General features: G+C 38.6%; 1 protein-coding gene across 1 annotated transcript in view; it reads right to left on the bottom strand.

The window, feature by feature from the left end:
- Positions 1-24,161, bottom strand: part of LOC126285431 (cubilin-like) — a 1,398,426-nt gene that overhangs the window by 833,418 nt on the left and 540,847 nt on the right. The window contains exons 25-26 of the mRNA XM_049984811.1: positions 9,368-9,528; positions 4,659-4,840 (exon numbers count right to left, since the gene is read on the bottom strand). Coding sequence (XP_049840768.1) covers positions 4,659-4,840; positions 9,368-9,528 — 343 coding nt within the window. The remainder of the gene's footprint in view (positions 1-4,658; positions 4,841-9,367; positions 9,529-24,161) is intronic.

The following is a 24,161-nucleotide window of genomic DNA, read 5'->3' as shown; positions in this document are numbered from 1 at the left end:
TTCATTTCAAAAGAGGAATTGATAGCAGGAGTTGACGAGTATTTTGCAGCCCTGGAGGAAACTCATTTTCGAGATGCGAGCAAGGCACTAGTACATTGTTGGACCAAGTGCATTAATGAACAAGGAGATTACATTGATAGATAAAAAAGATTCAGCGATGTAAGTACTTTTTTTCTATTCCATTCCGAGAACTTTTTAAACCACCCCTGTATTATCCTGGGCTTGAATATATTAGTAATCAGTTTTCAGTGATGTAAGTACTTTTTCTCTATTCCATTCTGAGAACATTATAAACCACCCTTGTATTATCCTGGTCTTGAATGTATTAGTAATCAGCTAAATTGACAAGGCTATGACTTCCTAAAATCCTGCCTGAAATGACTTCCGTTTTGTCCAACATTTTACCTGCCACACCTAGAATAGCTTTTTGCCACCCTCCCATCTCCACAATATCTTTGTCAGTCTATATGCTCCTTCTGTACCTATCTCCCTGCGCTGTGGTTCCTAGTCCTGTGACCAACCCCTGCAAGACTTGTCCAATACACCCTCTGAACACCATCTACACCAGCCCTATAACTGACAAAGCAAATACTATCAAAGGGAGAGCTTCTTGTAAAATGATAGGTCTTATACCAACTGTTGTGTAAGCATTGTTTGGTCTTTAACAAGGGTGTGACTACCACCAAGCCATCAGGTAGGACAAACGGGTAATAGGAAGAGGGTGTATGCTGACAACACACAGTATCTTGTTGCAGAGCATACTCTACAAAATGACAGTCGTGACCTCAGTGACTGTTTCAACACATGTTCCATCTGGATTCTTCTCCCAGACACGTTGTTGGTCCTTGCCACTCATGTGGCCATAATTTACATTAATTTCTTCAGTTCTAAATTTCTTCACAGTAACTATTCCATTCTTCACTCCATTTTAGTTTCTTTCATTTTCTAACCTGTCTACTTTTCGCCACCACTCTCCCACCTCTATCATATACAATGCACTTTGTTGTTTGCTCTTATGAACTTGTACATGATGTTTTAGCAGTAATCTCTGCCTTGCATATTACCCTATCTTGCATTTTTAAGTTCCCTTCAACCCTTCTGCCAAAAGAAGGACCCCTGTGCTCTGAAAGCTTGCAAACTGCAATACCTTTTATACGTGTGTTCTCCTACCACTTCTTTGTGAGTAAATTTTTTATTTATTCAATTATACTGTATTTTCGAAAATTCATTGCTTTGTATGATATATTAGCCCAAAAAGGGTAAATTGCTACTCCCCATATAGAGAAGACATTGAGAAGCAGATCAGCATAACATATAAGCTTTTGGCCAAAATACCTTCTTCTAAAGTAGAAAACACACATATAAGCACATAACCAAGTATCACTCATACGTGACAAATGTCTCTGGTCACAGAGGATGGACTCTATTTTAGAAGAAGGCCTTTTGGCTGAAAGCTTAAATGTGTATCAGCTTTTTTGCTGTGCCCCTCTGCGACTCAACATCTCCTCTGTATGGTGAGTAACAAACTACCCTTTACATTATACTGTAGTTGAATAGTTTAAAGAGACATGCAGACACCAGAAGGTTTTGAATAAATTATATAACAATACAATGTAGTCATAAACTTTCAAACCAAATTTCAAACTACCAGGCACTTCCAGGGGAAGGTGTGGAGCATAAGTTTACAGTTACAAATTTAGAGGAAGGGAACTGGAGAAATTGCAGAAGGAGGGATATTAAGAGGATGAGAACTGGATAAGTTAAAAGAAAGATGGGTTGTCACGATTTTTACTGGAAACATTAGGCAATGATCAACTGAAACAGGATAAATGAATGTAAGAGAAGAAAAAAGTTTAGGTGTGAGAGATGGAATGGTGAATACAGCAGAGGGTCGAATAGTCAAAAAGCAAAGGCAAGTAGAAATCTTTGAATAATGCAAGATATTTTTATATGATGAAGGAAGATAATAAAAGAATGCAGCAAATGAAGAAGGGAAGGAAATACAGACATCTAAAAATGAGACTGAGAGAAAGTACAAAATAGCAAAGCAGAAATGGATTCAAGAGAAATGCAAAGCTTAAGAAGCATATGTCACTATGGAATAGATGCCACCTATGGGTAAATTAAGGAGACCTTTGCAGAAAAGAAAACAACCATAGGAATATTAAGTGGGCAGATAGCAAGCCAATAGCATGCACAGAAGAAAGGGCTGAAAAGTGGAAGAAATACAGAAAAAACTATAGAAAAGAAACAGACTTGGGAGATAATACTGTCAAAAGAGAGAAGGAAGTACATACATCAGGATGAGACAGGACACAATATTGCAAGCAAAAGCTGACAGAGTATGTAAAACATAAATAGCAATGAGGAACCTGGAGTAGACAACATACCTTCAGAAACAATGATATTCTCAGGAGAACTCACTATGATATATGACAAGCAAAATACTGTACACACAAGCTTCAATACGAGTGTAGTAATTACAATTCTGCAAAGGGCAGGTGCTGGTAGGTGTGAATAGTACCACATTATCAGTTTAATAACTCATGGTTGTGAAATACTGGCAAACATTGTATACAAAAAGATAGAAACTCTGGTAGAAGCCAATGTTGGGAATAATTAATTTGGATCTAGAGAAAAATGTACGAACACATAAGGCAAAACTGACCTTAAGACTTATCTTAGAAGATAGATAAAAAAAGAGCAAATCTAATATATAACATGTAGATTAAAAAAAATTTGATAATGTTGACTGGAATAATCTCTATAAATTCTGAAAGCAGCAGGTAGCTACAGATTATCTACAACTTGTATAGAATACAGACTCCAGTTCTATGAGTCACAGCACATGATGGCAAGCAGTGGTTGAGAAGGCAGTGAGACAAGATTGTAAGCTACACCTTATGTTATTCAGTCTGTACATTGAGCACCATTAAAAGAACAGAATGGATAGAATGTTGAAAAGAGTTTATACCATAAATATGAACAAAAATGGTACATGGGTAACAAAATGAAACAGATGATCTTGAGGGACTCAAGTAAGGAAATTGCATACCAAAAATGGTGATTGAGGGAGCAAAGTAACTGACTGTGGCCAAAGTAGAGAGGATATAAATTGCAGACTACCAATAGCTAGAAAAGGATTCCTCAAAATCAGAAATTTCCTAACACTGAATATAAATATAAGTGCTAGGAATTCTTTTCTGAAGGATTTTGTCTGGAGGGTAGCCATGTTGGCAGTGAAATGTAGAAATAAACAGTTGAGACTGTTAAGAGACTAGAAGCTCTAGAAATATGTTGTTACAAAATAATTTTGAAGACTAGATGAATAGATCAGCTGACTACTGAGGAGGTACTTAATTAAATTGTAGAAAAATAAATTTATGGAACAATCTGATAAGAAGAATGGATCTGTCAACAGGACACATCCTGTGGCAGCAAGAAATTGTCAATTTGGCAATGGAGAAAAGTCTAATGGGCGGGGGGTGAGGGGAGGGGGGACATAAAAACAGTAGAAAGAGACGAGGGCTTGACTTGGTAAGCAAAGTTTGATATGTATCTACATTGCATTAGTTACACAGATATAAAGAAGCTTGCATAGATTAGAGTAGAGTGGAGATCTGCATCAAACCAATCTTTGAACTGAAGACAACAACAACACTCCTTTCTTATAGAAACAACAGTGGCCAACAACACCAAAAATGATTTCACCAGATTCACTTCAGCTGTCATTTCTCAGGTTTCCTGTAGGATATCCACAGCTATTGTAATAGTCCAAGGGTACAAAATTTCTCACCGAAGTTTGCCCTTTAAGTAATCCTTTCATTCATAGCATTGCCCATCACCCACAGCTTGTATGAGGGACTGGACTTATGCCAAGAGATTGGAACTGAAATACAAAAAACTTCCAAAGTCTTACCTGTGTTGCATTAGATACTTTTGAAACACTATCACAAGCTTCTAAGATCAGTATGTACAAGAGATACCCCTTATCTATGGACTAGAAGAAGTTGTAGTCCATTGGGTGAATATGAACTCTCTTCAGGTACTTGGTATGAAGATCCTTCGTTCTTGTCCACAGAAAATGAAAGGAGGTAAAACTAGGAATAAGGATATCCAACAACAAGCAGGATTAGAAAGAAGCCTGCTGGAGATACTTGAACTGAATTGTCTGCAGTTGCATGGGTATGTGAATTGGATAGGTACCCACAGGATCCCTCAGATTGATTTTGATGGAAAATGTCTCTGGGAAAAGATGTAACAGCTGCGAGAACTTGTCCCTCGCAGACTTCATAATTCTATTTACCAACTGGCATAAGATACATGGTGCAATGTCTGTGGAAGGATAAGAAATGTTGGAGAGGGTAATTTACTACTGCACCTAGTTGCTAGAGTAAATAAATTGTGATCATATAATAACTCATAACTCAAATAAATCTAAGCAAAATACCAATACCAAATTAGTTGATATGAAATGTGGTAGCAATTCTACAGATACTGGGTGGCTTTCCCACATTCTAATAGACTAACTGCAAAAGTTAGTCAAGCATATCATGCCCTAAATCACTGTATTCCTTTTTATCATTCTCTAGTTGACATGTTATAAGATTTTATCACTTAAAACTCTTGCTGTATACTATAGAATGACATATTTTTACCTCAACATAGTCATGGGAGCAGTCATCCGTCTCTTCCATTTCTATGTCAATGAAGACAAGCTGCAGAATACTTCCCCTGCTTGTTGATATCTTCCATGTACAATATGACACATCATGATAGTTTTGTGGATAATTAGGAGAACTAAATGATCCTGAAGGGCTTGTCATAATTCCACCACATCCTGAAAGAAGACAGTACACTTTGTGAAATGGTATTTTTCACATCATCCCCCGTTATGAGTTATTGAGAGTTACACTTCTTTGCAGTTATGTTATTAATTTTACTTCTTGCCTGCCCAATCTGAAATCAGAAGAAATCACAAAATTTTTGGCTAAAGTGTCATTACCATCATCTTTGACCAAACAATATTTCAGCAAAGAAGGAACTATAGTGTCATTGTTGGGTAATATGTATTACTTGTTTTGCTATGTTTCAATTTGTTTTGAAAAATGAGCAATGAAGTACTTTCTGTAGCATTACAAATGTTACCCTCAGTTCTCACTTGTACAAGCAGTTTCATCTTTGACTATATTATAGTAAAGACAGATTTGTTTCAGAAAATTATTCAGACAAAAACATATAGTAATGCTGGTCATAGCTTATCTTCACAAGGAACACCTCAAACCACTTCCAACTCCGCCAATGAAGTCCTCTTTCCACCTTGAGGAAGAAACTTACTGTTAAAAAGGCTAGGAGTGCTCTGCGTGATTTCAAATATTACTCTCAGAAGAAATGACAATTGCATCCCCTGAATGAAAACACTGGCCTGCATTTCTTTCTCTTTGTGACTATTTAAATCACTAGTTACCCCTGCATATTGTTTGTAATGTATCATGAAGTATTAAATACATGTCTCATTGTTTCATTGTTATCACTAGTGGAGACTTCCTAGCAGAGACTGGTGAACTTAATGCTTCAGCTTTTTTTCCCAAAACTGTCCCACACATCTCAAAAGTACTATCATGCAGAGTGGAGCTGTTTCATCCACTCACAGCCACAACACTCAAACTAAAAAATTCAATGGATGGTCAAGGACTTCTGAGTGAACAATGGTATTGTCTTTAGTCACTTTATATAGTAATAATCAAATAAATGTCAGTCACACTAACAAAATCAATGACATGCCCTTCATTAATAATAATTACAAGACAAATAATTAAAATGCATATACACACATGTAGAAAATGGTGATTACGCCAACCTGAAGTGCAAGGCAAGATAATCCATAAAACAGTATTCTACTAGTGAATGATCCATCAAGCAGAAAATGCATAAAAACCTTTATCTTAAAGGTACACAGAAGATTTCTGACAATATACAGAATTTTAGTAAACACATCACACTTTTCTCATCATCAAACAAGATTATGTGTAAGACTCACTTAACCCCTTCTTAATAATTTCCAAGGAAAATACACCTTGCCACAGGCCCAGCATATGAAACAAGATTGCATCCCTAAGACCACATAGTTTGGCTTATACATTCAACTATTCACTTCAGGCAATTTTTAAAAGAATGTTTTGCTTTTAATACTCAGTCTCTCAAAGATCATCACATACTTACCAAACATAATGTAATTGGATAGATAAAAAATCTACTCACCAAAAGCTGGCAGGAGAACACACACATAAAAAAAACATATTACATATGCAAGCTTTCAGGGCCAGTGGCTGTTCCTTCGGGCAGAAGGGTTGAAGGGGAAGGAAGAGGGGTGAAGGAAAAGGATGGGAGAGGTCTAAGAAAAGGGGGAGAAATCTCTCTAGACCTTGTTCTTCACCCCTCTTCCATCCCCTTCAACCCTTCAGCCAAAAGGAGCCACTGGCTGTTTATATCAGACACAGCTGCAGTCAGATCTTAGCGCTCAGAGACAGTGGCTATATGTATGTGATTCATCCTTTGTGAATGTGAGTTTTCTATTCTGAAGAAGGATTTTGTCCAAAAGCTGAGATATTTCTAGCACTATTTTTCATTGAGCCTGCCTGCAAATCAACACCTCCTTAGTGTGGTGAGTAGCAATCTGTTATTTCCATATTGCTGCTACATTTAAGTTTGTCACTTGTGTTTCATTCTTCTTTTGTCGATTTTATTTCACAATAACTTCAATCAAAAACATATCATGATCTGATTGACACAAAAAAGTTTTCCTTCTCCACATCATGATCTGATTGACACAAAAAAGTTTTCCTTCTCCAGTCTACAACAATATTCTCTCTCTCTCTCTCTCTCTCTCTCTCTCTCTCTCTCTCTCTCTCTCTCTCTCTCTCTCTCTCTCTCTCTCCTCACTCCAAAACCCACATGATTGTGTGGAAGTTTTAGGATACTACTTACTACTTACTATGACAGATAATGAAAAATAAGAGTTCATGTTACAGCCATATTAACACAAATGAAGCCTGCAAATAGTGTCTGCAGAAAATCAGTTAATATGTTACAGGCAGTGAAAGGGAGAGTTGTCAAATAACTAACAATATCATTTTGAAACATGTCACACAGAAATATATTACCATTCTGATCACAAAGTGGTAGGTCATGTCAAGGAGTAAAAAAAAACCAGTGAGTCAGTACATGTGTCCTGTACAGAGCTGCATCAGGTTTACTGATTTTATTCTGTCTTCTTGGTTTGAAGGAAGTATGACATAGCTACACCATTTTCTTTCCATTCTTCCATGCCTTACTTCTCACTACCACTCACTAATCCCACCACTAATGCCAATGAGAAATTATTTGCTCACTCCATGACAGCTAAAGTAACAGTGTTACAATAATGTCATTTATTGCTTTCTTGTCCAGCGTGTGAAACATGGAAATTTTGCTGATGTTCCACAACTGTGGTAATGGATTTGAAGAAAATGTCAGCATCAGTGACACTCCTCTTTTTATTTTAAACCATGTTTAGTTTCAGTCCCTGATATAAGTCTGGTGTCCTGAGATAATACAGGCCTGGGCCCTCTTAGGATGCCTCACTTACACCACTAAATAATGGCCTTTGGCCTGCACCCTCATAGAACATGTGACTTATACCACTAAATAATGTCCTAGGATCTATGCACTCTCAGGACACCTGACCTATACAAGAGTCATAATGACCTTGGGGGCCAAATCTGGTCTTGGTTTACAATAAAAAGTGCAACGAGACTGATATTTTCATCAAAACTTCATTTCAATTGCATGTAAGTAGCATTGTAAGGGAACAACAACACATCAGATGCTAATAGATGAGCTGGTTTATCTGCCAATTCTGTACACTCTTCACACAGTGGTGCCACTAACATTACTTTGCCACACTTTCGTTAGTGATCAAATTATTAATGCGTATGATGTTTGCTAGTGTTGTCCGTATGACAAAAGATATTTAATACTCCTCATTTATATATCTATTCGGTGATTTTTCTCATTTTTGAGTTAGTGTGGCACAATTCCAACATACATGGTTTCAGATAGCAGATGTCATTTACAAAGGATATAAGTTTCTTTGGAACCTTAAAGGTTATCCCATAACAGGTAAAATTCTTTAGGCACTGCAGACTGGAACATCTGAGTCACGTAATGTTTCAAGTAAAACAGTACAGACAACATGTGCAAAAACACAAGAGAATAGAAATCTGTGACAAAGATAGTTACCAGTTTCTGAGGAAAACTTTTGGTGTATAAAGGAATGTTACTGATTTAGATTACTTGCAGAAGGACATAATTCATCACGCTGATGTAGAACTCAACAGTCACAGGGAGAATTCCAGAGGCCAAATATTGCACATGAATTAAACAAAAATTTGGAAGAAGACTTTCAGAAGGAAACCTCCCAAAACAATTTCAGAATCAATATTACTACTGCTTCATGTGACTCAATTTTTTAATACAATCAACAGTTTTTATTGTGGGAGTCAAAAAAATAAAAAAAATTTATATTATATGGTAATACTTGTTCCTTCTTTTCCCTCAGACTCAAAGTCTTTTCCCTCTCTTTGCTCTCTCCTCCTTGCAATTCATCAACTTGCAAAAGAAGTCCCATCAAGCTTCCTACTTGTACTGGCATCTTTGTTGGTTTTAGTTATTGGGAACACAGAACCTTTTATCTTTTGTACCAATGTTAAACTTGACTTATGGGGCTAACAAATGCTTAAATTTTCAAGTAATTAAAAGTAAAATTTCTTTGGATTTATGAATAAACTATGATGATATATTTGGCTACATCCTTAATTTGAGATTGAGAAGCCATAAATGGCACTAGCTGCAAACAAATTTTTAAAAAATAAAATAAAAATTGGCTTATAATTATCACAAAAATATAGCATTAAAATTTAAGGCCTGACAATGAAATTAAGACTGCAACATCACTGTAGTTCTGTTTATTCATAAGGTTGGCATGTGGTTTTCTTTTTTTAAATTCCATATGTGTTTATATTTACTTATTCATCATTAGTATGATGCAGCTTGTGAAAGTGGTTAGTAAGGATAATAGTCCAGTTATCTCAGCACACACAGCAGCAAACCCCAATGCTTCCATGTTATGCTGGCTGTGAACTAAAGTGAGATAAAAAAAGTGGGAGGCATTCACAAAATGTGAAGGGCACACTTTCTTCATTTGTGCCTCCAACTATCACTTTTACTTCTTCCTGATAGGGATCACATGTATCATTACTTGATATCATTAGTGCAATACCACCAAATAGATCACATACAATTAACTTATGACTCTACAAGCACTCACCTGTTGCTGTTACATCCCATGTGAGATGGAAACCTTTATTCCGGCCAGAATTGTTTGTTACAAAGTGTATAAACATGAGATGGCTGTGTGATGTGATTGTCCTTGGTATAGTTGTACCACAAAATTTGCCCACTAATGGTGAAAGTGCACTGCCTCCATTCCTGCAAGAAAATGAGCAGAAAATGGTCAACATTAAAGCTTCAACAACACAGCGAGAATTAAGTTATGTATTCAGCAAAACAGCATGATACAGAAACCAACAGTATTCCAAATTAAACAAAAAGTCCTAAGGAAGCAGTAAGGCATGTAAAATATTATTTCTTTCCAGAGCATGTACATAAATGGCAATAAGCACAGCTACTGTTTACTTGTATAACCAGTTATTGCTTTAATCTTGATGTGGAGAAGCAGTTGCCATATGGCTGGAATACTGCAATTAGCTGCTTCTGCTGATCCATGCCCAAATCCATTGGACTAGTTTGCCATTAAATACCAGTGATAAATAAACATAAAGAATAAATAAGGAAAATTAACTGTAAGATTGTTCAGTAATCTGTGCGCAGCTAAGAAAGCAATAAAGTAAATGTAAGTGTTATCTGAATTGTCTTGGTACTTGATGAAAGTCAAAGTGTGCAGTTTTATAAAAATAAGTGCCAGTAAATATTGCACTGGTAGATAAGTAGTAGTTACCGGAATAAGTTCTAACATAAATAAGTAACAAAGGATTCACAATGATGAAGGAACATAGTTTCAGGACATTAATACTGTGCAGCTGTTAGTGCACATCAGGTAACAATCCCCAGACACTATATAATGATCAAATGTGGAGAGACATCTTACCAAGTAAAACTGATAATCATAACACTTATTCTACACGATTGCAGCCTATAAGTGACACAATAAATGACAGTTCATTAATATTACCAGCTTTCTGGCTCTGCTGGCATGAAAAAAATATGTCACCTAGTCATGATGTTACCAGGTTTTGAGAATCAGAGGCACCTGGGTTTTAGATGAAATTACTACAAGTCCAGCTCTGGCAAAGTTTAACACTGTTCATGTGTCTCACCAAAGCATAAAATGAACTCTCAGGGTGTTACACTTTGAAGCAATCTTAGAAACCAAAGTTCCACATCATTTTCTTCCTGTCAGTGTGCAGCAGTTCTGTTCGGAGAAGAAGCCTGAAATTTACAAGTGCATCTTCTGTTGCCTTTTCAGTGGCTTGATAAACAATAAATGCACTGTGCACTGAAATATTTAATTGCCTTCTAGATATTTTATTTATTCTTTCCTTCCACAAAGAGAGTTTGTAGTTCCTTATTTCATCCAACTCACTTACTTCTCAACAAAGAGCTTAACAGCTGTTATCACAAACACCTCTATGCTTAGCTGAGAAAGTAAGGTTCTCCAACATCAAACAAATGACAGAGCAACATGGTTTTACCTGAGAAACTACAGCTGGCATGCAGGCAGTTAGGTTACCACTTGTGCAGACACTACAAGAATGCAAGCATGTACTCAAGCTTCTGACTTGAGGGATTAAGAATCAACCAAATATATTGCATGGAGATCATTCAACTATATAAGCCAACATGCCTGACTCTGCATGGAGATAGAAGAGCACTATGATGAGATACGAGTTGATAAATGATATCAAATGTTATAAGAATATGAGAGAATATACTCAACTGTACAAAATCATCCTTAAATGTCTTTTTGAGGATGTGAGAAGATACAATGAAAATCATGTAAGTGAAACAATTGAAAACAATAAAAGCACCAAGAAAATAAAACACAAACTTATGATGAGCAGACAACACTTTTCATCTGTGAAGTTATCATATGGCACAGTAGCTAAAAAGAAAGAAACCTCTGTAATCATTCCAAGATTTCTTTAGATATTTATACAATGCAGGAGATGAATAAGAAATACAAATACATAAAAATGAAAACAATGACCCCATTATCAATCTTCTAACTGATTCAATGTGACTTGCCACAAATTCCTCTCCTGTGCTAATCTCTTCTCACAGTAGCACTTGCAACTTTTCTCTTCACTTATTTGTTGGATGTATTCCAGTCTCTGTCTTCCCTCATATCTGTTACCCTCTGCAGCCTTTCCTAATGCCTAATCATGAAACTATGTCCCTTCATCATTGTGAATCCTTTGTTACCTTTATTGATACTATTACAGAAGTTTCATTGAACATCATCATTTCACTCATTGTATATTTCAGTGCAATATTGTTATGGTTGAACGAATGATGAAACCTTTGTGTTCACTTATTAAGAACCCCAATAAAGAGGCACATCCTTGAGAAAAGTGCAGTGTGAACAGATAATGGCACATATTTGATGGCTCAAATTGGCTGTTGTACAGTACTGACTGCTCCCCAAGTGTGAGGTGATTGCAGCTGGAAACTGTTACCAATGACTGAGATGCTTTTCAGTCACATTGGATGAAAAAGACAAATACAACTACTTTAAAAATTGCTAATGTATGAAATGTATGATAGTGTCTGCCTGCAGTCTGCTGAATTAAAGAAAAAAGCTTTAAGGAGGTAGTATGGGAAGTCATCCCTCACACAATTAGTCATCTCACGATTATTCATGCATATATTCTTCACACTGCTACTGTGTGTATGACTACGTATCTGTGTGATTTTGGGTGTAAAAATGTGTACTCTCACTAGAAAAAGAAAAAGGAACTCGAAATCTAATGTTAACTGTTTTCTATTGTGTATTTCTGTGTGCCACACACCAGTTGTCAATAGGTAAGGGTTTGCCTTTTCCAATTTTATGCGTTCTTCAGATCCTGTATCCTCAAATGTTTACCATTCCCACTTCTTATCAAACAACACTAAAAAACATTCCTTTATGGAGGAAAATGACATCAAACCTCATTTGACAACATTTTTTCCTTCAAACCATTACTTTTTCACAGGCATGTATAGGTAAACTACCTACATGAGCATTGTCAGGCTGTTTTAGATAATGTGATGAGATGTATGTTGTTATAGTTAATTTATCTCTTATTTCTACTGTTGTGTTCAATAAACTAATGAAAAATGCTATAAAAATATGCGCTGTACTAACACAAACGAATTAAAACTTACCACAATAATGTTACAATGATGTTTGTTTCAATCATAGATATCAATATTATGAAAAGGATAGATTGCTACTCACCATATACAAGAGACACTGAATCACACAAAGGCACAAAGAAAAGACTGCTATACACTTTAGCTTTCGGATAAAGGCCTTGTTCTGGAGTAAAAAAAGAAAGTACAAAAAATTCACACATTCACACAAGCACAACTCACACACATTACCACAGTTTCTGCCTATCGTGGCCGGACAGTAACAATAATGTGACAGTGATAATGTGTGTATGTGAGTGGTGTTTGTGTGAAAGTGTGTGAGTTTTCTACTTCAGACAAAAGACTTTAACTCAAAACTAAACTGTATAGTGATCTTTTTATTGTGCCTGTCTGAGGCTCAATGACTACTCTACAAGATGAGCAGGAATCTTTCATTTCCATAATACTGTTTCATTTTCATCCTGGACTTTCCATTGTTCAATAACACATAAAGCATGAGTAACACAAGCATGCCTCAATTGACATGAATTAGTAAGACATTATGCACTTTGGCCTTCCACTTCCTCTTGAGTGCTATCCTATGCAATATGCAAGAAGTATGGAAATGTGACAGTTGGAGTACATCCATAAAGAAACCTCAATCAATAGCTTGCTCAAAATCATAATTTCATAAGTAGAATTGTGTATTCAAAATCACCACAAATTATGTCTGCAGAAGTAGAAGAAAGTATTATCAAGTGTGCAGCCCCTTAAATTTATCATCCTTGGACCATGGAGGTCTGAAAGTAGTGAGAAAATTTACCACGGAGAAGATTTCCTTAATGATATTCGATATGGCTGCTTGTAGCTCTGTCACAGAATAGGGAAAATGTTGACCTTGACCAAGAGTGGAACCAAGACCCAATGCAGCCTTCACTTTACAGTGGTGCCCTGTTACCTCAGAGCTAATGAAAAACTGCAGCATTAATCTCTCGTTTATTGCCTGAGTGGTGGTTGAGCATATAAATAAGAGATTAGTTACAGTTTCTGTGTGGAAGAACCTTCCTGGACTTAAAACTATAAATTGATAACCTGATGTACACCTTAAGTGAAAATAACTCAGGCTACATAATGGAAATGATAAAGAATATGAAGTGGAATTTAGTGAGATACACACAAACACTTACGAGTACCCAATACACTCAGACTCACCCAACATGCAAAGAAACCTTATAAATTTTGTTTTTCCTTGTTATGATTAAATAATGTATAGGAAATTATTTCATTTAGGTAGAAATATACGAAAATGTATAATAAGGAAATGTATTTACAAACATACTAAAATGTATAATAACAAAATATTTCAAAATGTGAAAAGTTGCATTCAATTTAATTACGAAAGAGACTTTAGAAATGATTCAAATTTATTATTTTACTATTTAAGCATTCAATTTAATTACAAAAGAGACTTTAGAAATTATTCAAATTTTTTATTTTACTATTTAAATAGATATTAGATTATAATTTGAAGAATTTCTGCAATGTAAATGATGTAGAATATTACTGACTTAATATTTCAATGCAAATAAGAAATATTTAATTGTAGCATATCTTGAATTACAATGCAATAGGAGCACTGCTGGTCACTTTGTATTGGAGTTAGTTGGTTTTAGGTGTGAATTAATGTCACATCATTTAGTAGTCTGGAGTCTGTGCTGTACTGTGGTAATATTGTGGCTTGTGTGTATGAGTTTCTACTGTGAAATTTTATGTTGAGAAATTGAGACTAAGTCATGCCAAGATGGGAATTAAATATTGTTTGATGCCTACAATTCATTTTGGAGTTACAGTGAGTTGGAAAATGTAAATTTTTCAATTGCAGTAAGACTTTTTAAGAGTAAAATACAATCTCTCACATATTTTACTTTGTGAGAACTCTGCCTCTCCTTGCCTTGGCAACTATTACAGCACTAAGAGATTGTTCACATTATTGGTGAACACCTCTAGCCACTTGAAAAGTAGTATATTTAAAGTCAAATGCTTAGTTTCTTTTTTTAACATATAGAAAATGGATGACACTAAATTAAGAAATGGAATCCTAGAAAACCTCTGAATTTGAAATGCAATGTTGTGCTGACTAAGGGTGTAGATCTTCATAATCATCAGATGAGTTACAGAATGTTAAATTTTATTAATTGTTGCTACAGTATTAGTTATTACTTCATAGGTGGATTTCTGTCTCTTGCTTGCACTACTTTTTGAGGGGTGGAACCAGAGGTACATCAGATATTCACCACTCATAATGATCATATTTACCTTAAATATTTATTTTCGCACCAATATCAGAAACTCCAATTGGAAAAGATGACATCAAGAAGTTGGTATAGTGGGTAAACATCTAATACCATTTCTGATGATATATCACAGTAGTGACAAAGCAATTCACTCAAAGCATGTCAGCCAGCAGCCAGCTATCAGAAAGCTATGAATGCATTGTCTTGAATAATCTGCTGGGTTATTGCTGTTTTACCTGCTTCTTCAATGAGTTAACTCAAAATATAAGACAACTTTTGATGACAATGGGACTTTCTATCAGGTTACAACAAGGTCTTGCTCTCAGGTAAAACTCTAAACAGACTCAGGAACCTCAGAGTTATCAATGGAGAATTCCTCTTGTGATGTATAATATTAAAAGTCTTTAGCCAACCCCAATCAGAATCTTGTGGAAGAAGCCATACTATGCTGTACTGGGAATACTAAGCTGGGTAAAGTTATATTCATGACTACATAGAATTGAAAATGCAAGGACCTAATTTATCCTTATCAATTTTTAAATTAATAGGTGAGACGTGTTTTCTCTTATCAACTGGAAGAATAGTGAACAATTCAGGGCATTTAACAAGTTAAAGACTGAGACTGATAAAGAAGCTATATATCTCCATTAAGGATGAGATTTGTCCTGGAGATGCTGTGAAGCTTTCCCACAAGGTCATTAGTATTTTTTTTATGTTTACAGTGAGAGAGGTACAAGCAATGACACAGCATTTTTATGTATTATTGTTTTTGGGGGAATGGAGGGCTAGAGTACTGCAAATACCCATGACTGAACAACTATGCCAATCAAACTACACTCCTGGAAATTGAAATAAGAACACCGTGAATTCATTGTCCCAGGAAGGGGAAACTTTATTGACACATTCCTGGGGTCAGATACATCACATGATCACACTGACAGAACCACAGGCACATAGACACAAGCAACAGAGCATGCACAATGTCGGCACTAGTACAGTGTATATCCACCTTTTGCAGCAATGCACGCTGCTATTCTCCCATGGAGACGATCGTAGAGATGCTGGATGTAGTCCTGTGAAACGGCTTGCCATGCCATTTCCACCTGGCACCTCAGTTGGACCAGCGTTCGTGCTGGACGTGCAGACCGCGTGAGACGACGCTTCATCCAGTCCCAAACATGCTCAATGGGGGACAGATCCGGAGATCTTGGTGGCCAGGGTATTTGACTTACACCTTCTAGAGCATGTTGGGTGGCACGGGATACATGTGGGCGTGCATTGTCCTGTTGGAACAGCAAGTTCCCTTGCCGGTCTAGGAATGGTAGAACGATGGGTTCGATGACGGTTTGGATGTACCGTGCACTATTCAGTGTCCCCTCGACGATCACCAGAGGTGTACGGCCAGTGTAGGAGATCGCTCCCCACACCATGATGCCGGGTGTTGGCCCTGTGTGCCTCGGTCATATGCAGTCCTGATTGTGGCGCTCACCTGCACGGCGCCAAATACGCATACGACCATCATTGGCACCAAGGCAGAAGCGACTCTCATCGCTGAAGACGACACATCTCCATTCGTCCCTCCATTCACGCCTGTAGCGACACCACTGGAGCGGGCTGCACGATGTTGGGGCATGAGCGGAAGACGGCCTAACGGTGTGCGGGACCGTAGCCCAGTTTCATGGAGACGGTTGCGAATGGTCCTCGCCGATACCCCAGGAGCAACAGTGTCCCTAATTTGCTGGGAAGTGGCGATGCGGTCCCCTACAGCACTGTGTAGGATCCTACTGTCTTGGCGTGCATCCGTGCGTCGCTGCAGTCCGGTCCCAGGTCGACGGGCACATGCACCTTCCACCGACCACTGGCGACAACATCGATGTACTGTGGAGACCTCACGCCCCACGTGTTGAGCAATTCGGCGGTACGTCCACCCGGCCTCCCGCATGCCCACTATACGCCCTCGCTCAAAGTCCGTCAACTGCACATATGGTTCACGTCCACGCTGTCGCGGCATGCTACCTGTGTTAAAGACTGCGATGGAGCTCCGTATGCCACGGCAAACTGGCTGACACTGATGGCGGCGGTGCACAAATGCTGCGCAGCTAGCACCATTCGACGGCCAACACCGCGGTTCCTGGTGTGTCCGCTGTGCCGTACGTGTGATCATTGCTTGTACAGCCCTCACGCAGTGTCCGGAGCAAGTATGGTGGGTCTGACACACCGATGTCAATGTGTTCTTTTTTCCATTTCCAGGAGTGTATAACTACAGTGACGACTGGGTAAAATACATAAATCTTAAAGGATTTAAGCCCACTGAGAACTTGTGAAGTTGAGGAGTTGGTGACTGAAGAGAGGTTCTACAAACAATAAGGACACAGGACATGTTGATTAGCATGTATGGCGTGCTTTCACTTAGTGGGTTGCGCTTGATATTACGTCAGCAGTTTCTAATATTAATAGACAACTGTCAGTTTTGTTCTTAGGAATAGCATTTACAGAGACTTTCGTGAAGCTGGTGTTATTAATTGAATAAAGACTTGCAGAGTAAAGAGCTATTGTTGGTAATTAATGCTCACCACAAAGCTTTTTAAACCATACATTTTCATTGGGACTAACTCCAACGTTTTTGGTGCCCCCCCCCCCCCCCCTTCACCCCTTCCCCATCAAATTTCTAATGACGCTGCATGATGCTGTTGGAATTTAAGTAGAGATTTATGTTTCTTGTTCAGTGGTAGGAATTTTGACTTGAATAATGCAGTCAGGTTGCCCTACAGCTGGTGGCTATATCTCTCTCAAACAACAAGAGAAGGCTGGTGAACTTTATCTACACTATTATGATACTGTGGTTATCTGGGTATGCCAACAATTTACCAATTAATGGAAAAATTGTGATATATAATAAGACCACATGCCATATCCCACAAGGACTGAATTTACACTTGTGACCATGAGCTCAAGCTACATAAGTCACCCACAAAAACGACTCAGTGAGGTTGTCAGTGTCAGTTTTAGGGCAAGTTCTTCATTTAGGGGAGAGCCAGCGTAGGAAAAAAGATGAAAGCTCTGCAGGTCTTTTAATCCAGAAATATTTAACATTTTTCTCTCCTGCACTGTCTAAATCGGAAGTTTTAATTTTTCTTTTGACTTCTTAATGCCATTTCCAAGTTTGTCCATGGTGGTGATGTTAACTGTGAGGTCATTTGTCTCAATGCCTATTTATCAGTCTTATTTTACACTGTTTATGTGACCATAGATTTTTAAGTTAAACAACAGCTGGGGAGCAACAATATAAGGCAAGCAAGAATCTCTGAGGACAAATGAATGTGCTCAAGTGTTATTGTGGAGGTGTCATTAACCCCTGATAAGAATCTGCAAGCTCTTTGACTGATTTTGGACATTTCTAACACTTAAAGGGTTGAAATTAAATAAATATCATTTATCTACCACTAGTGCTATAGTCAGTGATCATTCCGCAAAATCTCTTCACCAAAGAGATTTAGTTAAAATAGGGAACTCAACTGAAATAATAGAATACTGCGTTCATTGTTGTAATTTATGTAATTTATGGGAGATTTGGGGGGAGGGGGGATGAGGGTGAGTGTGAAAAATGATATAATAAATAGTAACTCTTATTTACCACCACCATGAGATGACAGTCTGCCATGAAAGATATTAAGTCATTGGCAAAAAAATTGTATGCATAGGACATTTTGTGGTGATAACTGGCTTATAATAGGTCTCTGTTATGTATGTGGTGTGTGGGTCATGATATTATTCACACACTATTGAAAAAATCTTCACAGGCAGCCGCAGTCTTGGTTATAATTTGGCACATGATGACTACTATTAAAATAATGAAGTGGTTGTTTAGCATTATGAATCAGCAACATATGTATAGTATCTGCAAATGCCAAAATTTCTGCCCATCAGTGCTGTGATAATTCTGATATGAATATTATGGTAGTAGGCAAGAGGTATTGTTCATGTGAAACCACTGGGTCCAAATTAACAGCACTCCTCATCAACTTTGAGTTGCTGCACAGAAAATCTGCACCACACTCAGTTTAGCGAACCTACTGGTATTTTGGGTTTGCTTTGATTTTCAATCCAGGCAATTCTCACTTTTATTGCTGAAGTATCAGCACTGGCTATATTATGAAAAACAAGATTGTTGGAGTAGATGACTTTCCATCACAACTATTGATATCATTATCAGGGCCAGCCAAGACAAAACCATTCCACGTGGTGTGCAAGATGTATGAGACAGGTGTCATGCCCTCAGATTTCAAGAATAACGTAATACTTCAAATACCAAAGAAAGCAGATGATCGCAGGTGTCAATATTACTGACAGTTTAATAAGACTTGGTTGGAAAATGTTATCACAATTTAAAAAAAAAAAAAAAGAGAATGGAAATAAATTATAGAAGTCAATATTGTGGAAGATCAGTTTGGCTTCTGGGGAAATCTAGGAACCTGCAACGCAACACTGAGGCTACAACAACTATTAGAAGATAAGTTAAAGAAAGCAAACCTACATTTATAACATTTGTCAACTTAGTGAAAGCTTTTGACAATGTTGCCTGTCATAAATCTTTAAACAACTGTATGGAAATCAGATGCCAGTTGTAAGAGGCAAGGAGCATGAAAGGGAAGCAGTGACTGAGAAGGGAGTGAGATGGTGTTGTACCCTATCCCCATTGTTATTCAATCTGTACAAAAAAATGTTCAAATGTGTGTGAATTCCTAAGGGATCAAAATGCTCAGGTGATTCGTCCCTAGACTTACACACTATTTAAACTAACTTACACTAACTTGTGCTAAGAACAACACACACACCTATGCCTGAGGGAGGACTCAATCATCCAGCAGGAGGTGCTGCGCAATCCATGACATGGTGCCTCTAACTGCACAGCCCAATCAAAGAAACACTTGGAGAAGGAATTGAAATTCAGGGAGAAGAATGCCACTGTAATTTCCTCAGAGGCAGCATAAGGTTTGGAAGAGCAGCTGAATGGAATGGACAGGGCCTTGAAACAAGGATTTAAGATGAGCATCAACAAAAACAAAATAATTTTAATGGAAAGTAGTTGAATTAAATCAGGTGATGCTACGGGAATTAGATTAGGAAACAAGACAACAAAGAGAGTACATGAGTATTGCTACCTGGGCAATAAAATAACTGATGATGGCCAACGTAGAGAGGATCTGCATTCTTCCTGCACTGTCCGAAGCCTCTAAATAAATGCTGTATTTACCCAATTATAAGACGACATTTTCTCCCAAATCTTCCACTCAAAAAATACTGAGTTGTCTCATATTTGCAGATTAAACTATTTCTGCTAAGGTTAACATTTTTACATTGTTTAATAGAGTATGTAAGGATTGTCTTACATTTAGAAGAATTTGGAAGGACTTGGCAGAGCAAATCCTATTCGGAGTTGAACAGGTTCAAGATTTCCCAATATGCCTAAGCACCTGATACAGTGTTGACGTTTCTCAAACTGTCAGATGTCATTTGAAGCATGCAGAGCTTTGAAAGGGATATGCTAGAAACTATGAACTAACCACTACAAAATTTATTGCACTCCTTAAAATTTGACTATTTTGTGGAACATAGGAGGAAACAGCATGTTACAAACTCTTGTATCTGAGCAGGTTTGCAATGAAAGTTCTCATAAATGTATGGATACCATGAACAAACATGAATGTTTTTGCAAATACACTTCTCATGTTTGCTGCAGATCTTATTGTGTAAATCACACAAAAAATTTCATTGATGCAACAACTTGACATCTGCATGTGGTAGCAGTTGCTGCCGTCACTGCTGCAAGGCATGACTTATCATAATTGTGTAGCAAAATTTATCAGGCCAGGTGCAGGCAGTACGTATGCGTGCAAAGACACTCACAACTGGAGGAAAGTGGCACTCCTAGTGCCGCCTGCTAGGAGGCACAAGAAAGCCTTACATGTGTGTGCTGTGAGCAATGACTGTGCTGCCAGATGGTTCTATGGTTAAAAGCTGAATTGAATCTCAGCAGTGCAGTGCGTCAAGTCATGAATCAGGAGTTCTTGTTTTTTCTGTTTTGATTTAATGGCATGCAGTGCCAGAGTCCAGGCAGCACTTAATTGAAAACCTACATCCCTGTTGATAAGACTGTCTGCCATACAGATAAGTATGGTGTCCTTAATAACACAGTCCCAGAAATATGATGCTGGAGATAAAATTTCAGTTTTTTCATAAAACATATAATATCCCCTGTCCAGGCAGTGCTCGAATACTGCCAATTTATTAAGTTCCATCAGGTCTGTAAGACGATGGTGTTTGACACAAAAATCCTACCTGGTTCGACATGTCCGTATTGGTGTGGGATCTTATAAATGCCACATTTCCTAAGGCCAAGTTTGCCTTTGACTAAGCACAATAAATTCTCCAATTTCTCTGGTGCCCAAAAAACAAACTCAATGTCATGCCTTTTGAGAATTCTTTCTATTCTTGAAGGCATGCTGCCAAAATAGGGCAAGGATGCCATTGCAGTGGATGCCTCCACATCTCCATTTAAATCCCTGTTTTGAATTTGCTTAGTATGAAATGCATGGACTAACTGTATATCAGCATAGGCATTCTTTTGGAATTTGATTCTTAGGTGTTGTAGCTCACCAAGTAGATTGTCAGCATCTGAGACCACAAGTGCTCTATGCACCAAAGAGTGTAACACACTACCACATGGTGCAGGGTGACGCTAATTTGTAGCCTGCAAATATACCTCCATGTGAGTTGGTTTGTGATAGACTCTATGCCCCAATGTACCCTTGTCTTTTCTTCTGACCATGACTTCCTGGAATGGTAAAATGCCATCATCTTCCACTTCTACTGTGAACTGTATTATTGGGTGGAGTGAGTTTAGGCGCTGGAGAAACACAGGTAATGCCTCTATTCTGCACAGACACATCACAAATGTATTTTCTACATACTGCCAGAAGCAGGACGATTTGAGACTGGCCAACTGCAATGCTTTTTCACCAGAGACTTCCATTAAATAGTTTAGCACCCTGTGAAACAGAAAACTCCCTGTGGCAACACCATCCAGTTGTTCAAACTGCTGGTCACTGAATAAGAAACAAGTTGAGGTAAGCACATGTTAAACAATGCCACAATGTAGTTCACAAACTAGCTGTTGATAAGATCTAACAAGTCCTGCAGAGGGATGGATCTCCTTTTCGCCCAATAATGAGAAGCATTGTAGCTTCTACCTATTTTCACACAAACATCTTACTATGCTGTTGGGACCTCTCATGGGCAAGTGTGACCACAGTATCCAGAATTCAGACACCTTCATAGGATGCCTGAAGACACATAACCTACAATCTTTGGATCTTTTCGTTAGCTTTAATGTTGTCTCTATATCAACAATATTACTTTTACGAGACTCATTAGAGCTTATCAGTAGCCAGCTTGTGAAAGAGGCTGAAGCATTGTTTAAACATGTGCTTACCTCAACTTGTTCCTTTTTCAATGACCAGTAATTTGAACAACTGGACACTGTCACCACAGGAAGTTCACTGTCTCCCATGGGGGCCAGCTACACTCATGCTCATAAATTAAGGATAATTCTAAAATTAAGAATAATGTTGATACATGGTGAAACAACGATCTGGTGGGCAGTTTCCAAGTTTAAATCATCTCGGGTCATGACCATGTAGTTGACCTGTGGTCGTCGCACGGTAGCACTGGCAGCAGTCCACATACGCAGAAATGTGTTGGTGCATGTCAGGGTACGGTGCAGGGAGTAAGTGTGCAGACTTTTTCAGACAAGTTAATGGTGACTGTGTGTTGAAAGTGACTCAAAGAACACATATTGATGACATTATGAGGGGTAGAATACTAGGGCGACTGGAGGCTGGTCAAACACAGCAGGTCGTAGCACAGGCCCTCCGTGTGCCACAAAGTGTGATCTCAAAATTATGGCAACTAATCCGGGAGACAGGAAACGTGTCCAGGCACTACAGTACAAGACGTCCACAATGCACAACACCACAAGAAGACCGATATCTCACCATCAGTGCCCACAGGAGGCCAGAGAGTACTGCAGGTAGCATTGCACGGGACCTTACTGGAGCCACTGGAACTGTTGTCTCCAGACACACAGTCTACAGACGACTGAACAGACATGGTTTATTTGCCTGGAGAACTGCAAGGTGCATTCCACTGACGCCTGGTCAGAGGAGAGCCCATAAATCCTGGTGTCAAGAACACAGTACATGGTCATTCGAACAGTGGTCCCAGCTTATGTTCACAGACTAGCCCAGGTATAGTCTGAACAGTGATCCTTAGCGGGTTTTCATCTGGCATGAACCAGGAACCAGTCACCAACCCCTTAAAGTCCTTCAGAGGGACCTATATGGATGTCATGGTTTGATGATGTGGGGTCGGATTATGATGGGTGCACATACACCCCTGCATGTCTTTGACAGAGGAACTTAACAAGTCAGGTGCGTCGGGACATTATTTTGCACCAGTATGTCCGCCTTTTCAGGGGTGCAGTGGGTCCCACCTTCCGCCTGATGGATGATAATGCACAGGCCCACTGAGCTGTCATCATGGAGGAGTACCATGAAACAGAAGATATGGAGTGGCCTGCCTGTCCTCCACACCTAAACCCAATTAAGCATGTCTGGGATGCTCTTGATCGATGTATCGCTGCACGTCTTCAAACCTTTAGAACACTTCAGGCACTGGTGCTAGAATGAGAGTCTATACCCCAGCATCTGGTCGACCACCTGATCCAGAGTATGCCAACCCGTTGTGTGGCCCGTGTAAGTGTTCAAAAATGGCTCTGAGCACTATGGGACTTAACATCTATGGTCATCAGTCCCCTAGAACTTAGAACTACTTAAACCTAACTAACCTGACAACACACAACACCCAGCCATCACGAGGCAGAGAAAATCCCTGATCCCGCCGGGAATCGAACCCGGGAACCCGGGCGCGGGAAGCGAGAACGCTACCACACGACCACGAGATGCGGGCTGTGTAAGTGTGCATGGTGATCATATCCCGTATTGATGTCAGGGTACATGCACAGGGAAAGGTGGAGTTTTGTAGCACATGTGTTTTGGGATGGTTTTCTCAACTTATCAGCAATACTGTGGACTTACAGATCTGTGTTGTGTGAGTTCCCTATGTGCCTATGCTATTAGCACCAGTTTTGTGTAGTGCCACGATATGTGGTGCCACATTCTGCAATTATCCTTAATTTATGTGCATGAGTGTATTTAACGGAAGTCTTTGATGAAAAAGCACTGCAGTTGGCAAGTCTCAAACCTTCCTGCTCCTGGTAGTATGTAGACAATACATTTGTGGTGTGGCTCTATGGAATAGATACATTACCTGTGGTTCTCTGACACCTGAACTTGCTCC

Source organism: Schistocerca gregaria, chromosome 8, assembly GCF_023897955.1.
Source record: "Schistocerca gregaria isolate iqSchGreg1 chromosome 8, iqSchGreg1.2, whole genome shotgun sequence".
NCBI classification, from domain to species: Eukaryota; Metazoa; Arthropoda; class Insecta; order Orthoptera; family Acrididae; genus Schistocerca; species Schistocerca gregaria.
The sequence above is the reverse complement of the archived record's forward strand: the minus strand, read 5'-3'. Positions and strand labels throughout refer to the sequence as shown.